We start from the raw sequence: 18,972 nt of genomic DNA, 5'->3' as shown, positions 1-18,972 counted from the left end.
TGTTTTCACCTGACTAAAAACAAAATGTTTACATTGACACACGTAGGCTAGTGTGATGGCGCAAGGCGCAGGGGCCGAAGAAGAGGTTGTTTCCGGTGGTGCATCATTTGAAAATGTGAGTTTTGATTAGCTTTTCGTACCGGTATTGTGCAAACATGTGCATGTGTTCTAATCCATGAGGATCAAAACATTTTGTTCGCAGGCTGATCCGGACACGGAGATCCCGCAGTGGTGGTTGGAGGAAGAGACAGCGGATTTCGACCCTTGCATGGCGCATGCGGGGGCGGTGGGCGCATGCAAGCTGTAGGATGGGGATCACATGTCAGGAACGTGGGATGCTGAAGCTGGGTGTGAGGAAGATGACGCTGAGAGCCCTCCATGCAAGCGTCCAAGGATATGATATTTTCAACGACATAATGTATTAGATTGATGCATGCTAGTGTTTGAGGCCGTGTGTGTTGCTTAGAATGTCAACTAAACGTACTTCAAGGTGTTAGTGGTGTTGTTCGCCACGTGCATTTTTCAGTTTCATTCTCACTCTATGTGTGTCGCTAAAATGGAAAAAGTCTGGCCATTGAGTATTATTTAAATTTGCATGTGAGTTACTGGTTAAACTTGCGGGCTGGAACATTTGCGTGCAAATTGTTTTGTTTATTCGTAGATGTGTATGTTACCCTGAATTAAACGAATTGAGTGGTGCTGTGCGACTTGCTAACCAAAACGAGATAAAAGAGCGAGGGAGGTGTGATGCCTATCATAGGCGTACGTGAACCATTTTATAACCACTTGTCCAGGGTGTGGAGGTGAGCACACTGTCGCCCTGTACCGGCGCATGTGTATATAACGTGCTCCCTGTGCCCAAGACTGCAGCACAGAGACAAGGCACCACTCCATCTGGCGTTCGGACAGGAGGAGAGGAACCAAAGGTTTGTAATAGTCCTTCCATGGCTTCTCGGTTTTCTTCTTCCTTCCGCGGATCCATTCTCTCAAGTTTCTCACTTGCTCCACTTTCTTCGTTGTGTGAGATTATGCAGTTTGCTGCTGGAGATGGGGCGTCGGGCCAAGCTCTCCTCGCCTCCTGCTGTGCCAGACGGAGCTTCTTCCTCGACCATGCAGGCCGCCAAGAAGGTGCCCACACTGAACACGGCGTACAATGCCGGGCTGCTCCATTCCATCGCCGGAGAATGGAATCCAAACATCAAAGGTGTGTTTTCTGGGGTAGGGATGGAAGAAATGTGCAACAACCGTATCTTTAGCATGTCCCTCTTAGCTAGGATCGATCCCAAAACCATGAAGATGGACATGGGACATGGAAATTACATTGAGGTGAACTCTAGGGAGGTAGCAAAGTGCTTAGGGTTGAATCCATGTGGTAGGAAGATAGATATCCCGGGTAGCGCTTGCTTAGCAGACCGAGAACGGTTGCTAGAGAACTTGCATGCGATCTTAGAGACAAACATGGCTCGCGCTTGTAAGATTCCTGTGGTTAGAGTTAAGAAAATCATCCAGAACGCAAGCAAGGGGCCATAGTAGGAGCAGAGAAAGAAAAGATGATGGTGGCGTGTACAATCATAGCCGCGTCCTCGTTTCTCCTACCTAGGGGAGCACACCCAAAAATTGCCAATGAACTGCTGCCCGTTCTAGCTGAGCCAAATCAAATCTCCGACTATGATTTCTGTGACTACGTCGTGGAGGGTCTAAGAGAGGGTGCGGCCAAGCTGAGGGAAGATCTACTACATGAGCCAGCTCAGCTTAGTCTGCAGGGGTGCCTTGTTGTCCCACAGGTTAGCAATAATGCTTATTGGTTTACCACTTCCAAAATCATTGTGTTGTGCAATCAAGCTTCTGACTGCATTTTTTGTTTTTTGTTTTCAAATGAACGTAGATCATTTTTTGCGATTATCATGAGCACGGGATGTAAGGACGCGAGCTGCTGCCATTCCCTCGGCTAGCATCGTACTCGGATATGATGTTGAAACTGCAGATCAAAAAGCATGCAGCAAGGAATGGTGTGGATGCTAGGTTTGAGGTACATTTCTTCTTCTTTAATGCAAGTTCAATAAATATAGTATAGTTGCTAAGATCCAGTTCGATTGTTCCCTTGCAGGTTGCGGATGTTCCCAGATCGCCGGCATTTAATGTCGCTTCTGCTAGCCCGGCTCAAGCCCAAGCCTGGACCACGCCGAGTCCTAGTGTGCATGACGCTACCCCTGGATTTGGTGTGGCCCATGAGCCAGCGATAAGTCAAGAGGTTAGCCATCTACACTTGTTCCCTTTGTGGTCGAACTTGCTGTTTTGTCCTCAACTATTAACTACTTGTGTTGTCTCCTTGTTGTCTCATGTTGTAGGTTCTTGACGCCATGAAGGAAGCAATGCAACATCGCCTGAAGCAACGTGAGGATGAATTCCTCAAGATGGTTGAGGAGACACAGGCCAAAGTGTTTGAAGAAATCAGGAACAAGGTGGATGCTATCGGCACAGAGACCTCGAGGAGACTCTTGGTGATTTCATGGAGCGTGTGAAGAAACAAGCTCCAATGGCGGCAGCATTTCCTAACATGAGCAAGACCTCGCATCGTCCCAGGACGATGACAGGTAATCTTCTATCTCTATCGATCCAGGAAAGTAATTACCTTTTGTGTACGTGTGCGTGGGGGAGAGCATGCATGCATGCGCGAGCGCTAGGCACCGGTTTGTTTGATCCTGCATGCATGCAATGCATGGGCCATACATGCATGCGATGTGTGGGGCATGGAAGCGTGGGCGTGTTCGGGTGTCTTGATGTGGCCCTTGATTACCATGGCCCGAACAAAGTTGATTTGGATCTCGTTTATTTCTTAGCTGTTGCCCAAGATCTGGCTGAAACTTCACGCAAAGCTGCAAGGTCTCTGATGTCAGTGGTTGTTGCTAACGAGGAGACACGTGTCCAACCAGGTGCGTACTACCACTTTAAAAGAAAAGAACCAAAAAAATTGTTCAGAAAATCGTTCGTGGGCCACCAAAAAAGCTAATCACCGTTTTGTTGCATGTGTTTAGCAGAATCTCATGGTCTGGCTGCTGCAACCAGAGGGGTGCAAGGACCTCACCTGAATGCATGCCCTGGGGTGCTTGTGGGTTTGCTTGGCAAAGGTAATAACGGCGACTGACGATTTTGAAGTTGACTTGGTTATGTGAGGTGGTTATATGTTAGACTAATTCGAGCATGCCTTGTTTTTTTATGTAGAAACTGCTGTCCAGGAGCCTGTTGATGAACCAGAGGACAAGCCTATGATTGTGGATCGCAAAGGCAAGGGGCCGGCTATTGACGGTAAGTGACGCTATCCTTAACATGGATACAAAAATGAATCAATGATATACAGTTTGCATGTGCTCACATGATTGCCTTGCCAAACCTTGCAAAACAGTGGTCTACCGCAGGTGCAGTAGACAGACAACCATGCATGAGGTGCTTGGCGTGGCAGGTTCTTCCTCTAGAGATCATGTGCATGTCCATCATCCGGTGGTTGCGTCCGTAGACACTGATATGACTAAAGGTAATGATGTTAAATTGATGAGTTAAATGAATGTCGCTCGCAAAATTACATTGTTCTTATAATGAGAACTTGGTCATTTTTTGTTCTGTGCAGCAGTTGTGCCGGATGCTTTGCAGATGCAAAATGATGGGCTTGCAGGAATTGCCACGACCACACCAATAGGGAACAGGAGGTTGGCACTGCCTGGTAATGGGGAACAAACCAACCCGGTGCCTCTTGGTTAGTACAAAAAGACATGGTTCACTTATTCAAGCAAAATGCAAGTCAGGTAGCTAATCATGTCCCCGCTGACGTGCTTGCAGTGGTTGTTCCTGCTTTGCCACCTGCACGTGATTACGGCTACTCTCCATTTGAGCTGGATCTACAACATTTTTTCTACCCTAACCACGTATGCCTGGATTTGTACGAGAGCGTTGAACTTCTCAGTAAGGCTTCTGAGCTCAGCAGGTGGGTTTGTTTCCAATGCTTGCACATGTGCATGTGGAGAGAGCGGATTTGACTCATGCTAACAGTGGAATTAATTGTTGTCCCTAAACAGGACTTGGTTCGAGCATCACACCCCCACGGTGCTACGGATAGATGGGCATAAGATGAAGTACCAATTCAGTTTGCATGGTGAGATGATGTACAATGGCCTTGACGCCTGGGTGCGTGGCTGGAACGACAGGGAGAGGAGCATGATGCAGAGAGTTGATCTCCCAAATTGGAGAGGATTGCTACCACCTGATGTTGTGGTAAGTTCATCATGTGCAGGAAAATGATTTTGAAAAAGGGTGTGAATGGTGATTCAAACTGATAGATCTACGTGTGTGTATTTTGTTTGTAGCTCCACATTGAAAATATTGATACTGACAACGCCCGTGTTGTGCTCATTGCGATGCTTTCGACGCCCAAGCTTGGTTTCCCACTCTGCATGTGTCGTCTGGTACGTTCAATACTACTAGCAGTTGTATTTCTTCTTTATGGCTGGGACACTGAAAACTACCTGCATTTGATTGCAGCTCTTGTTCCCTCTGTGGCTTGCTAACAACTGGTCCCTGTACGCCTTCGACATGGAGCTGACCAGGGTCACGGTGATGGACCCATTGTACACGTAGGTGGGGTCACCAATGTACGAGAGGAAGCACGGGGCGACCGTGCGCATGCTGCTTAAAGGGCTCAAAATCCTGGGGACCATCCTGTTTGACGGTTGGGAGATGGATATCTCCAAATGGACTGTTCGGTACAACATTGATATGCACATAGCTTGTGGCAGGTGTGTGCAAGTATACATCATTCCGTGCTCTTATATTGCTAAGTGGGCAATCTTCCTCTTATATTGTGATCTGCAGCGGTGAATCGCCTGGCTACATTGCGCACTATGCGGACAACTTCAATGCTTACGAGCTGGAGGAAGCCATTCCTGAAGTAAGCACCAACCTACATGATCTTGGTTCCTCCATGAATTAGTACTCATAATGAAAGTAATGATCAACTTAACGTTTTGTTCATGTGTGTTGGAAAAAGGTTGGTCTTCCCCTGCGTCGGAAAAGGATGCTCTATGAGACAATTGCCTGCTCGGGCAACACTGCTCCTCACCCAGGATTCATGGTGGAAGTGGAGGTGGAGGAGTAGAACACTGGACTCCATGTTATCGACATGTCACCCTTTTGGAGCTGCTGCGTGCAAGGACATGTTTGATTACATCCGGTGAGGATGGAAGTTGTACCTTTTCTTGTAGCTGTCTTGTTGACAGTTCTGTAAGCCCATTGTGTGATGGGCTTTGCAATGTGCTATGTGTTGAACCTATGTGGTGCTTGTCTAAGTATTTTGGCATGGAACTGTACCAGCCATTGAAACCTATGACTAATCAATGTTTGTTTCTATGAATGATGTATGCCGGAACTTATCATGGTTGAACTTGCGTTGTTTTCAAGTGTTAAGTTTACTCCCATAAAATCACCGTGGATGGCTCTGGAAGCAGCTCCCTTGGCACGTGACGGGTCTGCCATGCAGGTGAATTCAAAAACACTTGTGACCTGTGAGAGCCGTTGCCCACCACTGCTTCCGAAAGGTGACCGTTGGTGGGAGCCCTTGGCTATATATACACCACGTCGGCTAAACTGCGTTGGGCTTCACTCCAGCAGCATCAAAACTTCCCAAACACATGTCGTCCTCTTTCTCTTCGAGCTCAAGGTCTGCTTGTTCATCCTAGAGGCGTTGGGCTGCCACAAGCAGGTCGCCGGTGCCGTACAGAGTAGGTCCTCTTGACTACGAACCAGCGACGCCATGCTGGTGCAAGGAGAGACCCAAGGCCGCCATGTGGATCTCCTGGAGCGATGATAACCCTGGAAGAAGATACAAGACATGCGCCAAGTCGCGGGTATGTGTTCTACTAAAACTAGTTGGCTGATCTATGATTCCTACATTCTGACGTTATTTTGTGGTCAAATCCCGTCAGACTGGAGGCTGTGAAATGTACGTGTGGCATGACGATCGTATTGAGGATCCGTTCCACAAACAACTCCTCATTGATCTCCGCGACAGGGTGCGTCACTTAGAGAGGATCAACTCAGAGTTACGAGATGCGGCAAGTGTGGTGGCACAACACCGCTCTACCCAGCTAGAACTACCTCCTGCTCCTATAGACAATTTAGCTATGAATCAAGGACCTGGCTATGTCAAGGGGTTTGCACTGTTCATGCTGCTGGCAGCATTCTGTTGCAAGTGCTTCTTCGGTTAGGAGCAGTGAACTTTTAACTGCATCCACAAAAAAAGCTTGTGTTCTAGATGTGATAGTTGTAACCCTAGCAGTCCATCAGCTGTTGTTGAGTACTTGCCTTTGTTTGTGTCCTAGCAGTTGAACTTGTACCTCCGAATGTATGTGGTAAACTAGTGTGAACTAGTTGCATATGAAATTTGGTTTCTATCAGATGTGCTAGAAATTTGCACTCGACACACATAAGTAGTAACCGATCGTCAGACATAGTTTTGTGCCAGGTGGCCCGTGAAATGGTTGTAATCTCTAGTTATAATACAATCCAGTTGGGAAGAAAATTCCGGTAGTTAGAACGGTATTCTAAAGAGCAGTGAATGATACTTTGACCGCTTCAAGGGCGTCGTTTGCTACTGGAGTTTGGTTGCCTTGCATCCTCATTAGTTCGTAGATCATTAGGCTGCTGTGTGATGCAAGTGTGTCCTGCAGCAAAAGATGGTGTGGATTAGCAAAAAAACGCATTTTCCATGGGAGTATGATGCTAGACCAACATACTTCGTTTAGTGGTATCTGTAGCTTGTCGCCATCGTAATTCCATGCAAAGAAGGTGGCACACAACCCAGTCTGATCTCCGCATTTGGGTGGATTCAAAAAAGCCAAAGGGACAAGTTAAAACAATGCGAGTAATATGTGAACTAATTACAAAGGGCGAGTGGTTGATGGGCCAAAAGCATACTTCTCAATCTTTTCCCTCATTATGATCGGAAAAGTGCGCCCCTAGTGGCTTGATTCACAATGCCAAGAGCTGAAGAAATTTTGGAGGCATGTGAACAACGCGGCATGGAGTTTGTTGCTAACAAATTCATGCATGCTGACTCGGCGGTTGCTATAGCCAAACGGGCCAACTGCTGGGTCTAATACAATTATTCTTTTGCGCAACATATCAAAAGCATAGACAGTCCAACCATCAGGCAGTATTGTCGGGATGTACCACTGCATATGGATAGGCATCTCAGTGATTGGCATTGCAAACTTAAACAATACTTCTAATAACACGACCTACCATTCGGCACGAAGCTGGGTTGCAGGATGTTGTTCCTTCTTGGAAGCTGGCCCTGATTGATTGTACGGTCATTGGGTTGGCGTTCGATAAAACAGTTGTCTACAAAAATGCGGTTCAGGGGGGTTTTCATCAAAGCAGCCAAATGGGTGGATTATAGGGGGGTGCTGGGAACACTCACAGCAAAGTCGGGCTCGACGAATTTCCTCCATATCTGTCCAGTACTGTCCTTTGAGAAAAACAAATCAACTTGCCCAAGCCTACGAAAAATAGCTGTAGCCATCTCATGGGTCATTGCATCGTTAGATGCAAGCTGACGCTGGATTTCAACACCCTCTAATGTTACGAGTCTTGGCTTAGGATGCACGATCCATTTCCTGCAGTGGGTTCATTGGGGAAATGCAGTTACTAAGTGAGAAGATGAAAAATGATGGTGAGTATTCAGTAAAAAAATTATTGCACAGGGGGGGGGGGGGCGATCTTGCCTCTCAAGGTTTAACATCGAGGTTGCACTCATCCAGTCTTTTATGGCCTTGAGTACAGTTGGGTTTGGTGGCACTGGGACTGATCCGGCGACCCAAGGATCTCTTCCAAATTTGCATTGAGGGAGATCGATCTTCAAATGTGCTCCATCGGTGGTTGATCCAAACAATATGAATCCGGGTATTTGCACATGTTGGTGTTGCGGCGAGGGCAGTCTCTGTCTCTCGTGAACATGTTTTCTTTGCTGTGCCCGACTGTATGCTTGATGATAAACTGCCATCCCTTTTCCTAGACACGGAACTATTGACAGACAGGCAACCTACAAAAATGGATAATGGGTAGTGTCAGATTGGGTCATCGTGTATATGCATTCAAATTTCATACCGTAAACACGATGGATCGTTTACCTCCCAGGGTTGCCTGGTGCTGGTAGTCGGGGTCCAATCTTGCTGGCTAACGGCGTGCAGAATTGAGTTTGATCTGTTGATACATGAGGGGGGGGGGGTCGTAAGTATTTGTTCCTTCGTTTTCCAAGATGCATTTTTTGTTGCCATGTGCCTTACAACAAGTGCAACTCTCTGCTAAGCATGACATAAGCTTGTCTGTGAAATTAAACATATTGGACTGGAACGCTTGACGCATTTCTGATATGTTTGCTAGGCCGCGAGCATTCTGCTCCCGTAGAAGTATACCAAGCTTCTGCGCTGACTGGATAATCAAAATATAAAAATTGGGTTAGTTGCGAGGGAAAACAATATGATGCTCAAAAAAATGTTTGAATGCCTCCTTGACTGAATATAAGTGACTTACTATACTTGGGTAGCGTGTTCGTATGTAATTTGAAAACTCCTGCGGACCAGTTTTGGCATAACTACTTCGCAACATCGGTGTGCATGTGGCGTTTCCCCTCTTGGGAGCCGGTGCCGGCTTTGCTGTGGGACATTCCTTAGAAGGGAAGCCAATTAGATTGCTCACTGACAGCTCGGTCCGTACCTGTTGAGTTGCGAATATGGTCATTGCATGTCATGAATGAAAATGATTGCATTACCAATCAGTAATATATTTTAGCACTGGGGGCGGGGGTACCGTTGCACCGTGGAAGGAAACTTCACCCGCACCAACATTGACTGTAATTTTTTCCACCATCTTCTTCATCGCATCATAGTTGTACAGACCTATCCGCGGTGTTACACCTCGCAACATGTTTAGAACGCCTAGATCAAGACTATCTAGTACGTAAAGTTGTGATAAAAAGCCCATTAGCCAAAACAAATGATCATATGAATCTGAATAACATCAAAAAGTACGGGAAAAAAATTATTCATGAAGATCCCTGAAACAGAGTGAAAAATACCTGCAGGAACAGATGACAGCCAACTATGTGGACAGTTGGGTTTCTCTTGGACACATCTGCTTTGACCTTCCTCACAGCTTGGAACAGATGCTTCAGTACATATCCTCCCCAATTCCAATCCTTTATCTTGCTGATATCATTCAGTGCAGCCCAAAAGTCTATCGATATATAATCGTGCTTAGCAGTAGGAGCAAGTACATGACCGACTACAAAAATAACAAATGCAATCTTGAAACAGTCCTTCTCTATCTGTGTGGATGATTCTGTGATGGCTCGATTTAAGTACGCCTCAGCCGCTTTAAGACTGTGCGTGCCTCTTTCGCTAAATGATGCAGCCACACGCGTGTACTCAATACATGCTTCTGACGGCTCCACGCCTTCACCTTCTATGACTGTATTACCACATGGGATGCCAAAAACAGAATTAAAGTGTTGGTCACGTAATTCAAGCACACCTTGGCCCTCTAAATTTATTATGCTGGAATCTACATCAACCCTATCCATTAGGTAAGCGCTGTACTTAAGGCTGATCTTCTGCCATGATTTGAGCTCTAGCATTCCATCGAATCCGGTTTCCTTGATTAACTGTCGCTTAAAATCACTAAACTGGCCTATGACCGAACCAACTTTGAGCAAAGATAGCCTGGACGTAAAGCACGGCGTGCCTGGCAAACCTGATGAACCACCGGATCCATCACAGTCGCTATTCCAATCTTCAGGTGACTGCTCGCTGTTCTCTACTCGATTGATAACCATAGCTGCTTGAATCCCACTAAATAAATCGGACATCTTCATCGTCTAGAACTAAGGCCCCTTGATTAGAAATCCTATAGTATGAGAGCAAGATCTAAGAACAGTGAGGAGCGAGCATTACGACCGAACATGTAAATGCTGGAGGTGTGGTTGTGGTGAGTACCTCTTGCTTAGGCCTGCCCCGGCTGACTGACGGAGGAGGGTAAGCCTAGCCGCCGTCGACCAGCTCCACGGCGAGGGTGCTGTTCGTCCGCCTTTGCTCCGTCTGGTGGATTCTCCTTGGGCGGCGAAGAACAGAGACACAGGTCTGCCTTGACTCTGCCTGAGGTGGGTGGGGCGAGGTAGATGACAGTGAGGAGGGGTGAAAAGGCGTAGTAAATTGCGTGACGGGACGTCTCGGGGGAAAGCGACCCGGCCTGGACGGATGGGTGCTGTTCCACGAAACATGCACCTCGCGTTTATCCGTCTCGCTAATTGAGTTATTTGGGTTAAAGTAAACATATCAGCGTGATGCCGATCATTTTTCTGTGTGCATAAAAAACACTGATAAATCCTGACTAATGTGGGCGAACCTGAACTACGATGTCTCGCTAATTAATCCTGACTACGACAAGCCTTGCAAAACTTGTTCCACTTTATCTAACTTGATAGGTACATGAAAAATGTCGTGCCATGATGGCAGGTAATTTTTGTGAATACATAATTATATGGTAATCTAATACTGTCAATGTGTCAAACAACCTCATTGACCTGTGAGAAAAAAATGTGGGCGAACCTGAACGTTTGCTGGACGGCAGTGGTCCACGTCCTCAATTACTAAGCCTGTGGTAGTCCATGACCAACGCTTGCATGCACGACATGCATGTCTCCACGGCCCGAACAAGTTCCAAACGGAGGACGCCCATCAAGTACATGCCAGCCTTTGCGTCAGAGGGCTAGGGCCCTTTTCCATGTGCGTGGGCCATGTCTAGGTCAATACGGGCCAAAAAAATCAAATACGTGGTGTATACAATTTCCGCGCGGATCCATATGGCAAAGTGACGGCCACGGATAGCGGCCTGCCTGCAGCGCGGCCGCTATTGGCATTTTTCGCTAACTAGGTCGTTATTTTTCCAAGCCGCCTCTATCTAGAATACCTAGCCACCACCGCTCCCAGGTGGCGAGGCCATGGGTGCCGTCCTCCTTGTCTGCCAATCTTGTTGCGTGAGAGGGGTGGGACCCTGGATCTGTACGTGTTGCGGCAATCTACTTAGGTCACTCTTAGGATTAAAGTTTTGTTCCTTGGAGACAGCGACGCGGCGGTGTGCAGATCAAGAATAAGGTTTCACATTTTCTGATCCACCTCATAGAAGTCGGTCACATCGGCGAAGTAGAGGAGAACAGGGCGCCGTCAAGTCGATGTTCTTTCTGAGTGGTGGGTCTAGTTGTGTATTCATGTTATGCAGGTGCTCTCCGAAAGTGCCTTCCGACGGAGTGGACGTCCCCGCTCCATGTCTTGGTCCTCTGTATCCTTCTTCCACTCATGATGTTTCGCCAGCTTTGGTATTGCTGCGGATTTGGTGAGGTTATGTCTATCCTGATCTATCCGGGACGGACCTGGGGTGGTCGTCTAGCCATTTTCATCGGCTTCTTCTCCGACATGATGATTCATTTTCCACTTTAGCTATATGCAAGTTGCCTGAAATATAAATTTGGGCATGTAAGTTTTTCTCTTTGTATCTTGTCCATCCTTTCACCTTTGGGATTTGTTAGTCGACTGACTATAATTTAGGTTCAATCAATTCTTTCCTCCCTGTAACAAGTTGGTCTCTGCTCATACTTCTGGGCCTTTAGTAGCCCACATTCGTAAGCTACTAATCGATCCAATTCATTTTATTAGTAATTATTTTCACACTCCACAACGGCTAGGCTTTCCTAATGCTAGTTGGTCTTTGCCCATTCATTGTCTTCTTTTTAGTAGTGAATTATTTCTGTTTTTATATTTATTTTTTGTTATTTCTTTTTCTATATAATTAGCAGGGTTTTTGTTTGTATTTTTGGATGTTGGAGGAGTGAAACTTCATACACATAAATACTATAAAATATATGAAAAAATTGCACTATTATATTATCATTCTTTGCAACTACCAAAATGTCCAATTTTAGTGCAAAGTTGTGTGCATTTGTTTTCATTTTATTTTTTAAAGGGTAATACCAATGTCACAAATTCATTGTTTCTTATAAAACTTTATTATTTTCTTTTTTTTTTCTTTTAGGTAATACCAATGCCACTAATTTATATTCCTTTCTAGAAAACTTCTTTTAATACAAAATTTGCTCTTTTACATGCTTATTCTTGAATATTTTTTAAAAAAATCCTTTTGTGCAAATTATGTTTTTATTTTTTCTTCTTAAAGGGTAACATCAACATTACTAATTCCTTCTTCCTTCGAAAATTCCATTCTTTTGATTTTTTCATTATTTTCTTCTTCCCAAAGGTAATACCAATGGCACTACTTCATACCTTAGGAAACTTCATTTTTGTGGAAATCTCACTACTATATGTTTATTCTTGCATATTATAAAAAAGCACAATTTTTGTGTAAATTATGTTTAAGTTTGGTCATTATTTGTTTTATTATCATTTTTTTTTCTTCTTAAAGAGTAATACCAACACCACTAATTCCTCCTTCCTTGAAAAATCTCACTATTTTTTTTTATTTTCTTTATTCTTTAATGTTAATACCAATGCATGTAATTCATATTTTTTATGAAATTCCTTTTTAGGAAAATTCACTATTATATGTTTATTCTTGCCTAGTAGAAAATGCACATTTTTTGTTTAAATTTTATGTAAGTTTTGTCATTATTTGTTTTATTATCATTTTTTATTTTCTTTCTTCTTAAAGATTAATACCAACACCAATAAATTCTTCTTCCTTCGAAAATCTCACTATTTTCATTTTTTTCGTTTTCTGTATTCTTTAATGGTAATACCAATGCAACTTATTCATACTTCATATGAAACTTCCTTTTTGTGAAAATTCCACTATTACATGTTTATTATTGCATATTTTAAAAGTGAGCAATTTTTGTGTAAATTATGTTTATGTTTTGTCATTATTTGTTTTGTTATCATTTTTCATTTTCTTTCTTATTAAAGGTTATACCATGCCATTAATTCATTATTTCTTTTTAAAAACTTCATTATTATGATTTTGTTTTTGTTTTATTTCATTCTATTTCTTCTTAAAGGGTAATACCAATGCTGAAATTCATTTTTTTTTCTTAGAAAACTTCATTATTTTGATTTTGTTTTTGATTTTGTCCCAGATCGCAGCAGCTTTGGAGGAGATGAAAATGTTGACCATGAAAATCGATGATTTGGATGACGATGCAAAGATGATTGTGGAAGCCATCCATTTAAGATGCTGAAGCGGCAGAAGGATCAGCTAGAGGCGACGACTAAGAAGGAGGTGGCCGAGAATGCTGCACCGGCAGAGTAACCGTTGAGGCTCGGATTGCTGGTGCAATGTAACCGCTGTGGATCCTGTCTTGGGACCAGTCACTCACTCATGTGACTGCGGGGGAAAACAACACTCGATGGACTTCTTTCTCTCTTTTATGCTTTTTTTACTTTCGTACTTCCTTCGTTCCAAATTAAATGCCGTGATTTGAGTTCAAATATATTTTTGTTGTTTATGCTCCTCGACCTTGAGTTGAATCTAGGGCTCCGTCCAAACCGATGGTGCATGCCACGATCATTGAACTAAAGGCAGACTGAACTTTTGGTGGTAAATCTATGGGAAATTACGGCAAGAAAACTGGAAAGGGCTGGAGGCTGGAGAGGAACTTGCATGATTAGCACTACTGTCTACTGGTGATGAGGTACTAGCAAGTGATGCCACCAGCGGCACCTTCTTGTTAGCATATGTAAATGAGGGCATATTTGGTTTCAATAAGTCACCTGACTTATGAGTCAAGTGACTTAAAACCAGTGACTTATAAGTCATGTTTGTTTGGTTGTCATCTGACTTATAAGTTACCTGACCACACATTTCTATCTTTTTTGTGTAAAGGTGGTGGGATTCATGCAAAAGAAGGTGACTTATAAGTTTTAAGTTAGGATGAAGCAACTTATAACTTATAAGTTAAGTCTATTTGACAAAATAAGTTACTTTTTCACTTTTTGACTTATAAGTTAGCGACTTGTTTAAAACTAAACAGCCCTGAGTATAGACCGAGGACTTACTCACCTGCTCGGTCTCTCGAATCTCTGCTGCTTTTCTTCAGCGTACATCTCTATTGCTTTAGGCCACTGGTTGCACTGCACTGCACGCTCGCAATCGCGAAGCCTCTTTCGCCAGCCACTACGCCGTCACGTACTGGTCCAACTTATTGACAGAATTATCCACACTCCACAAAGGCGGTCGATCCAAGTGAGCTTTGCCACTCCCGGCCGTCAAGTCAAATCTTAACCTCATCGACCACATGAAACATGTGGTAAGCAATTCAAATAATTCAAAAAAAAAACTTAACCTCATCGGTTAGAAGAGTAGCGACAAAAATAAAAATCATTATATAGGATAACTGCTTGTAGAGATAAAATGTAGGAAGAAGTAAGTTGGTTTGAATGAGTCATGTAAATTGTAGAAGAAATAGGTAATTAGCAGTGGGGAGCGACTAAGGGCATGTACAATGGTGGCATATGGATACATATGCCCCACGACAAAAAGTAATTTGAGATATTTACATTTATTTTTTCTCCCCAATGCAAGCTATCATTAGTGAGCCTCGTTAAGAAATAAAAAACAAAGACTTTAGTACACATGCATCTCTATTTTCATTCCAACCTTTTCAGCTTTTGTCTTCGAACCACACTTTTTTTCTTCAAGCACCCGCCTTCTTGAGAGGATCCTGCTTCCCTATCCGAACATATTTTACGTCATATCCGATCCTACATGGCATGCGAGGCATCACCTTGAAGTTATGCATTGTACATGCCCTAAAACCGAACCTAGCTCCACTGACGGCCCCAGTATTGGTTTTTGACCACACGGCCGGCCGGCAAGGCCGTGCGACGTTGACAACCACTTCATCAAATCCAATCGTGGGTAGGGTTTACATGCGTTGCTTTACGTGATCACTGATCGTCCTTTGTGTGGTTTGACGAGCCCTGGACCCGGTGTCTCGTCTCGACCATACGGGCCCCAGGTCCCCAAGTCACCAGCATGGCAAAGAAAACCAGGGCTCCGCACGGAGCAATTATTCCAAGTGGGTGCAGGAGTTCGGTGCGTTGAACTTCGAATTCCAAGTGCAATTAGCTTGCGGTTGCTAATGGTTAGAGCAATTTTAGCAGACCCCGTAAATACTTGACCCGCAAGACGTGTTTATAGCTTTATGAAGATCCTGTTTGCGGGTCAAAAACTAGCGCGGTCGAACAAAAACCGTATCTAAAACTGCATAATTTAAAAAAAAACACTTTTACGGAAGAAATTGCATCTCGTTGACGTGAGTAGTTCATCACATACTACATAGATTTTACATGATCAAACACTACAAACATAGTTCATACTACATACTACGTTAATACTAGTACTAGAGGGGGTTGGATATGACGGCGGCAAGGTCGCGGCAAATGGACGACGTCGTGGAGGAGAAGGACGCTCAATCCTCCTCGCCGGAACTGCAGAGGTCGACGTAATTCCCCCTCTGCTCCTCGCGGATGCGGCACCACTCCTCGTCCTTCTCCTTGACGGCGAGGTTGGCGGCGACCGCCTGCCGCCACTGGAGGTCTTCGAGCTTCTCGGCGTGGCGCCGGCGCTCCGCCTCCTCGCACACGCTCCGCTCGGCGATGGCGGCCGCAACGGCGTCGACGTCGGCGACGTAGTCTTCCGGCCAGACGACTCCGCGGCGGCCGAGCGGAGCGGGCCCCTCGGGCTCCAGTGGAAATGGGAGCATTTCGATATGTAAATGATTTGTAATGCCAAATGTCTCTGGACAAAATGAGAATGGTGGTCCGAGTGTTGGCCGACTAAAAGACGACATGTTCAACAGTTAGGTGTGACGGAGATGCGTATGTAGAGATGGATGTGTGGCCACACGAGGAAAGATCGAGTCTGGAATGATGATATAAGAGATTGAGTTGGGGTAGCACCAATTGAAGAAAAGCTTGTTCAACATCGTCTGAGATGGTTTGGGCATATTCAGCGCAGGCCTCCAGAAGCTTCACTGCATAGCGAACGACTAAAGTGTGCGGAGAATGTCAAGAGATGTCGGGATAGACCGAATTTGACATGAGAGGAGTCCATAAAGAGAGATCTTAAGGATTGAAGTATCATCAAAGAACTAGCTATGGATAAGGATGCATGGAAGCTTGCTATCCATATGCCCGAACCATGAGTTGGTGGCGAGATCTTATGAGTTTCACCTCTAACCTACCTCAACTTGTTTGGGACTAAAGGATTTGTTGTTATTGTTGTTGTTTTAAATACACCTGTACAGGTTACACATCTTCACCCACCGGTTTTGTTTCCAGCCGAAAAACACTCGTGTCCGGTAAGATATACATGTAAATTTAATACCACTGTATTACATTACGACCATACCAAGCGCGGCCTAAACAAAAGTGGTGTTGCAGTTATGGGCAAAGGTTTGCTATATGCGACCTTTTGCACCGAACCTTTATTATCATCACAATGTGGAGCCTTTCGTATTGCGGGTTCATGCATGTCCAGTACGAAATTTTATTGAGATGACATACAATTAAATCAAAGAAAAAGAATGTTTGGTATCATGATAAATAATGTGTTAATATGTTTCATGCATGACAATGAAATGGGGTCATCTAAAGTACTGGCCTATAATACTATTCGTTATGAAGGTAATATCATATATTAGTATTATATGTATAATATCAGCATATGATACTCCTCTTTGCCAGTAGCCTAAGGATCCGGCTCACAGCCGATGGAATTACATGCAATAGCGATTACACTTTTTTAGCATTGGAAACACTTTATTAGCTCACCCCAAAAAAACACTTTATTAACTCAAAAGGTTTTCAGGGATACAGATAATCTCTGGTCTATTACCCAGCCACACATGCCGACCATAATGTAATGTAGTTGCAGCTCTTTGGCAAGCTGTGAGCTTCCAAGTTCATGCTTCCCTTCTCATGAATGATATCTGTTGTTTCAAAATCTTAGATCTTCTTCCTCACTTCTTGAATGATAGTTGTAGAAGTTCCTATGAAGGGGTGGATATAGTAGGTTGTAGTGTTGGGCTGACCCACCGTAAGATCTTGGCCCAACCCATATACCTGCTAAAAAAATAAAAATAAAAGCAAGAAAGGCCCAGCCAACTGACCACAACCCCACCTTAGCATTTTGGGCTGGATCATCCACTATTCCCATGTATTCGCACTTCAAATAAATGGTTAGACACGAGCTTTCCATCTGATAGGCACAGGCCTATTCATGTACCTACAAAGCCGACTTGAACTCCAAAGAAAAAAAATCAGGTGATTATCACACTTATTAAAAACACTAGCTAATTTCCTGTGCATTGCAGCGGAGCCATGCATGTTCTCGTGGTTTAACGCCAATTGTGTCCGACATATACCATCCACCCACCATATTCTAATGCATAAAGTGATTTGATTTTATTTGATTGAGTTAATGCAAAATATTTGATTGTTTCTGTTTGATACTCCCTCCATTCCAAAATATAGTGCGCCCGCGCTTCTCGAAGTTCAACTTTGACCATAAATTTAACCAACGAGGCCAACTGCGGCGGGAGAAAAAATTATATAATTGAAAACTTCTTTCGAATACGGATTCACTGATATAATTTTTGCTCCCGCCGCAATCGGTCTTGATAGTTAAATTTACGGTCAAAGTTAAAGCACGTGGATAAAGGAAGCACTACATTGTGGAATGGAGGGAGTATATAGGTAGAACAATTTGATTTGATTAAGTTAATATAATTACCTCATGCCAACCAACGAGGGTGCTGCAGAAAATTTGATTTGATCTAAATGAGTTAATGCACGACAACAACCGCACGAGCACCAATCCAGATTATAAAGTGTATTGATTTCCATGCAAGTTACCCATTTAAATGTTTGACCAAGATTATAGAATAAAATAACAACATTTGTAATACCTAATAGATAAAATATGAAACTATTTTTCATGACGGATCAAATGATATAACTTTCGATGGATATTTATATATTTTACTAAAACTTGGTCAAACATGCACTCATTTGACTTTTGAAAAAATAAATACACCATATATAATGGAAAAGGAGATAGAGATTATACTTTCGAACACGGTGATATACTTAAACACCAAAAAATTGCCAGTGGTAATGGGGTTAGCTATCTCAAAAACAAAAACAAAAAAACACCAGAAAATTCAACGGTGTTGGTATCTCCATATAGATAAGTCTACGCTGTCACCTTCCCTAAAAGAAAAGTCCACGTTTTCAGTTGAACAAGACGAAAAATTCATCGGGTTCGGCCTTTTCTGGCTACTAGGGAGGAGATGCGTATCGTGCACGGTGGATCCGTCGCGTAGCGGCGGGCGGTGTCTGAGATCTGCAGGCGCATGGACGGCACTACCACGACCGCATGTCTCGGCGCCGGCCATGGCTCCCGGTCACGAGGCCGGAGTAAAAGCCGGATGGCTCCCGGTCGGTTTCACCTCGCCGCCGCCCTCGCGCAGCCGTAGCCACCACGACCACATGCGACCTCGTGGTGCTTTGTCTCCGAGACAGACGAGAGGGAGCCACACCAGATGCAATGATGAAAACTACGGCAGGGAGCCGAGCAGGGCATGTTCATGTTGCTTGATTGACCTGTAAAACAGGAGCTCGGGACGATGGAAGAAGAGCCAACCCCATCGCCCACTCGCAATGCACCTGCACGCTCGCGATCGCAAAGCCTCTTCTGCTGTTTTCTACTAGTGTTTTCTACTAGTGGTGAGTGACTTAAACCTGTGTTTTCTACTAGTGTTTTCTTAAGCTGCTGGCCCCGCCGGAGCCGGCCTCTAGGCCGACGCTAACAACCACTTCATCAAGTCTGATCGTGGGTAGGGCAAGTGCACGTCCA

The 18,972-nt window shown here is 44.3% G+C and overlaps 3 protein-coding genes across 4 annotated transcripts; 2 read left to right on the top strand and 1 right to left on the bottom strand.

Annotated features, from left to right (window-relative positions):
* Positions 1–1,039: 1,039 nt before the first annotated feature.
* LOC119332159 lies at positions 1,040–5,397 on the top strand. 2 transcript variants are annotated; one of them, XM_037605325.1, is made up of 15 exons: positions 1,040–1,784; positions 1,886–2,029; positions 2,108–2,251; positions 2,349–2,594; positions 2,841–2,933; positions 3,039–3,128; positions 3,223–3,306; positions 3,404–3,532; positions 3,629–3,751; positions 3,835–3,979; positions 4,071–4,266; positions 4,359–4,457; positions 4,534–4,787; positions 4,864–4,939; positions 5,039–5,397. In XM_037605325.1, exons 4-13 carry the CDS (start codon positions 2,510–2,512, stop codon positions 4,627–4,629), a joined length of 1,140 nt encoding a protein of 379 aa, XP_037461222.1. In that variant the 5' UTR covers positions 1,040–1,784; positions 1,886–2,029; positions 2,108–2,251; positions 2,349–2,509; the 3' UTR covers positions 4,630–4,787; positions 4,864–4,939; positions 5,039–5,397. The 2 variants fall into 2 exon arrangements, with proteins under 2 accessions (XP_037461222.1, XP_037461221.1); XM_037605324.1 differs by having other exon boundaries at positions 3,626–3,751.
* A 264-nt stretch (positions 5,398–5,661) lies between these two features.
* On the top strand, positions 5,662–6,443 carry LOC119327741. Its single transcript, XM_037600840.1, has 2 exons — positions 5,662–5,894; positions 5,973–6,443. Exons 1-2 carry the CDS (start codon positions 5,832–5,834, stop codon positions 6,252–6,254), a joined length of 345 nt encoding a protein of 114 aa, XP_037456737.1. The 5' UTR covers positions 5,662–5,831; the 3' UTR covers positions 6,255–6,443.
* A 68-nt stretch (positions 6,444–6,511) lies between these two features.
* Positions 6,512–10,181, bottom strand: LOC119327740. The gene is made up of 11 exons (XM_037600839.1): positions 10,041–10,181; positions 9,125–9,951; positions 8,857–8,999; positions 8,581–8,763; positions 8,178–8,478; positions 7,773–8,089; positions 7,469–7,664; positions 7,291–7,389; positions 6,964–7,220; positions 6,783–6,851; positions 6,512–6,710 (listed from the first exon to the last, which is right to left on the bottom strand). Exons 5-9 carry the CDS (start codon positions 8,322–8,324, stop codon positions 7,005–7,007), a joined length of 975 nt encoding a protein of 324 aa, XP_037456736.1. The 5' UTR covers positions 8,325–8,478; positions 8,581–8,763; positions 8,857–8,999; positions 9,125–9,951; positions 10,041–10,181; the 3' UTR covers positions 6,512–6,710; positions 6,783–6,851; positions 6,964–7,004.
* Positions 10,182–18,972: the final 8,791 nt, after the last annotated feature.

The sequence above is a fragment of the Triticum dicoccoides genome, chromosome 7A (genome assembly GCF_002162155.2).
Source record: "Triticum dicoccoides isolate Atlit2015 ecotype Zavitan chromosome 7A, WEW_v2.0, whole genome shotgun sequence".
NCBI classification, from domain to species: domain Eukaryota; kingdom Viridiplantae; phylum Streptophyta; class Magnoliopsida; order Poales; family Poaceae; genus Triticum; species Triticum dicoccoides.
The sequence above is the reverse complement of the archived record's forward strand: the minus strand, read 5'-3'. Positions and strand labels throughout refer to the sequence as shown.

What these genes read in the sequence shown, in the direction of transcription:
- LOC119327740 (XM_037600839.1), bottom strand. Translation starts at nt 8,324, where the DNA reads ATGGCAACAAAAAATGCATCTTGGAAAACGAAGGAACAAATACTTACG. An exon ending in GCACCAGGCAACCCTGGGAG is followed by an intron (nt 8,090 to 8,177) that starts GTAAACGATCCA and finishes CCATTTTTGTAG; the next exon opens with GTTGCCTGTCTGTCAATAGT. An exon ending in TCGTCGAGCCCGACTTTGCT is followed by an intron (nt 7,390 to 7,468) that starts GTGAGTGTTCCC and finishes GCATTTTTGTAG; the next exon opens with ACAACTGTTTTATCGAACGC.
- LOC119327741 (XM_037600840.1), top strand. Translation starts at nt 5,832, where the DNA reads ATGTGGATCTCCTGGAGCGATGATAACCCTGGAAGAAGATACAAGACA. An exon ending in AGACATGCGCCAAGTCGCGG is followed by an intron (nt 5,895 to 5,972) that starts GTATGTGTTCTA and finishes AAATCCCGTCAG; the next exon opens with ACTGGAGGCTGTGAAATGTA.
- LOC119332159 (XM_037605324.1), top strand. Translation starts at nt 2,510, where the DNA reads ATGGAGCGTGTGAAGAAACAAGCTCCAATGGCGGCAGCATTTCCTAAC. An exon ending in CAAGGGGCCGGCTATTGACG is followed by an intron (nt 3,307 to 3,403) that starts GTAAGTGACGCT and finishes CTTGCAAAACAG; the next exon opens with TGGTCTACCGCAGGTGCAGT. An exon ending in AACCAACCCGGTGCCTCTTG is followed by an intron (nt 3,752 to 3,834) that starts GTTAGTACAAAA and finishes ACGTGCTTGCAG; the next exon opens with TGGTTGTTCCTGCTTTGCCA.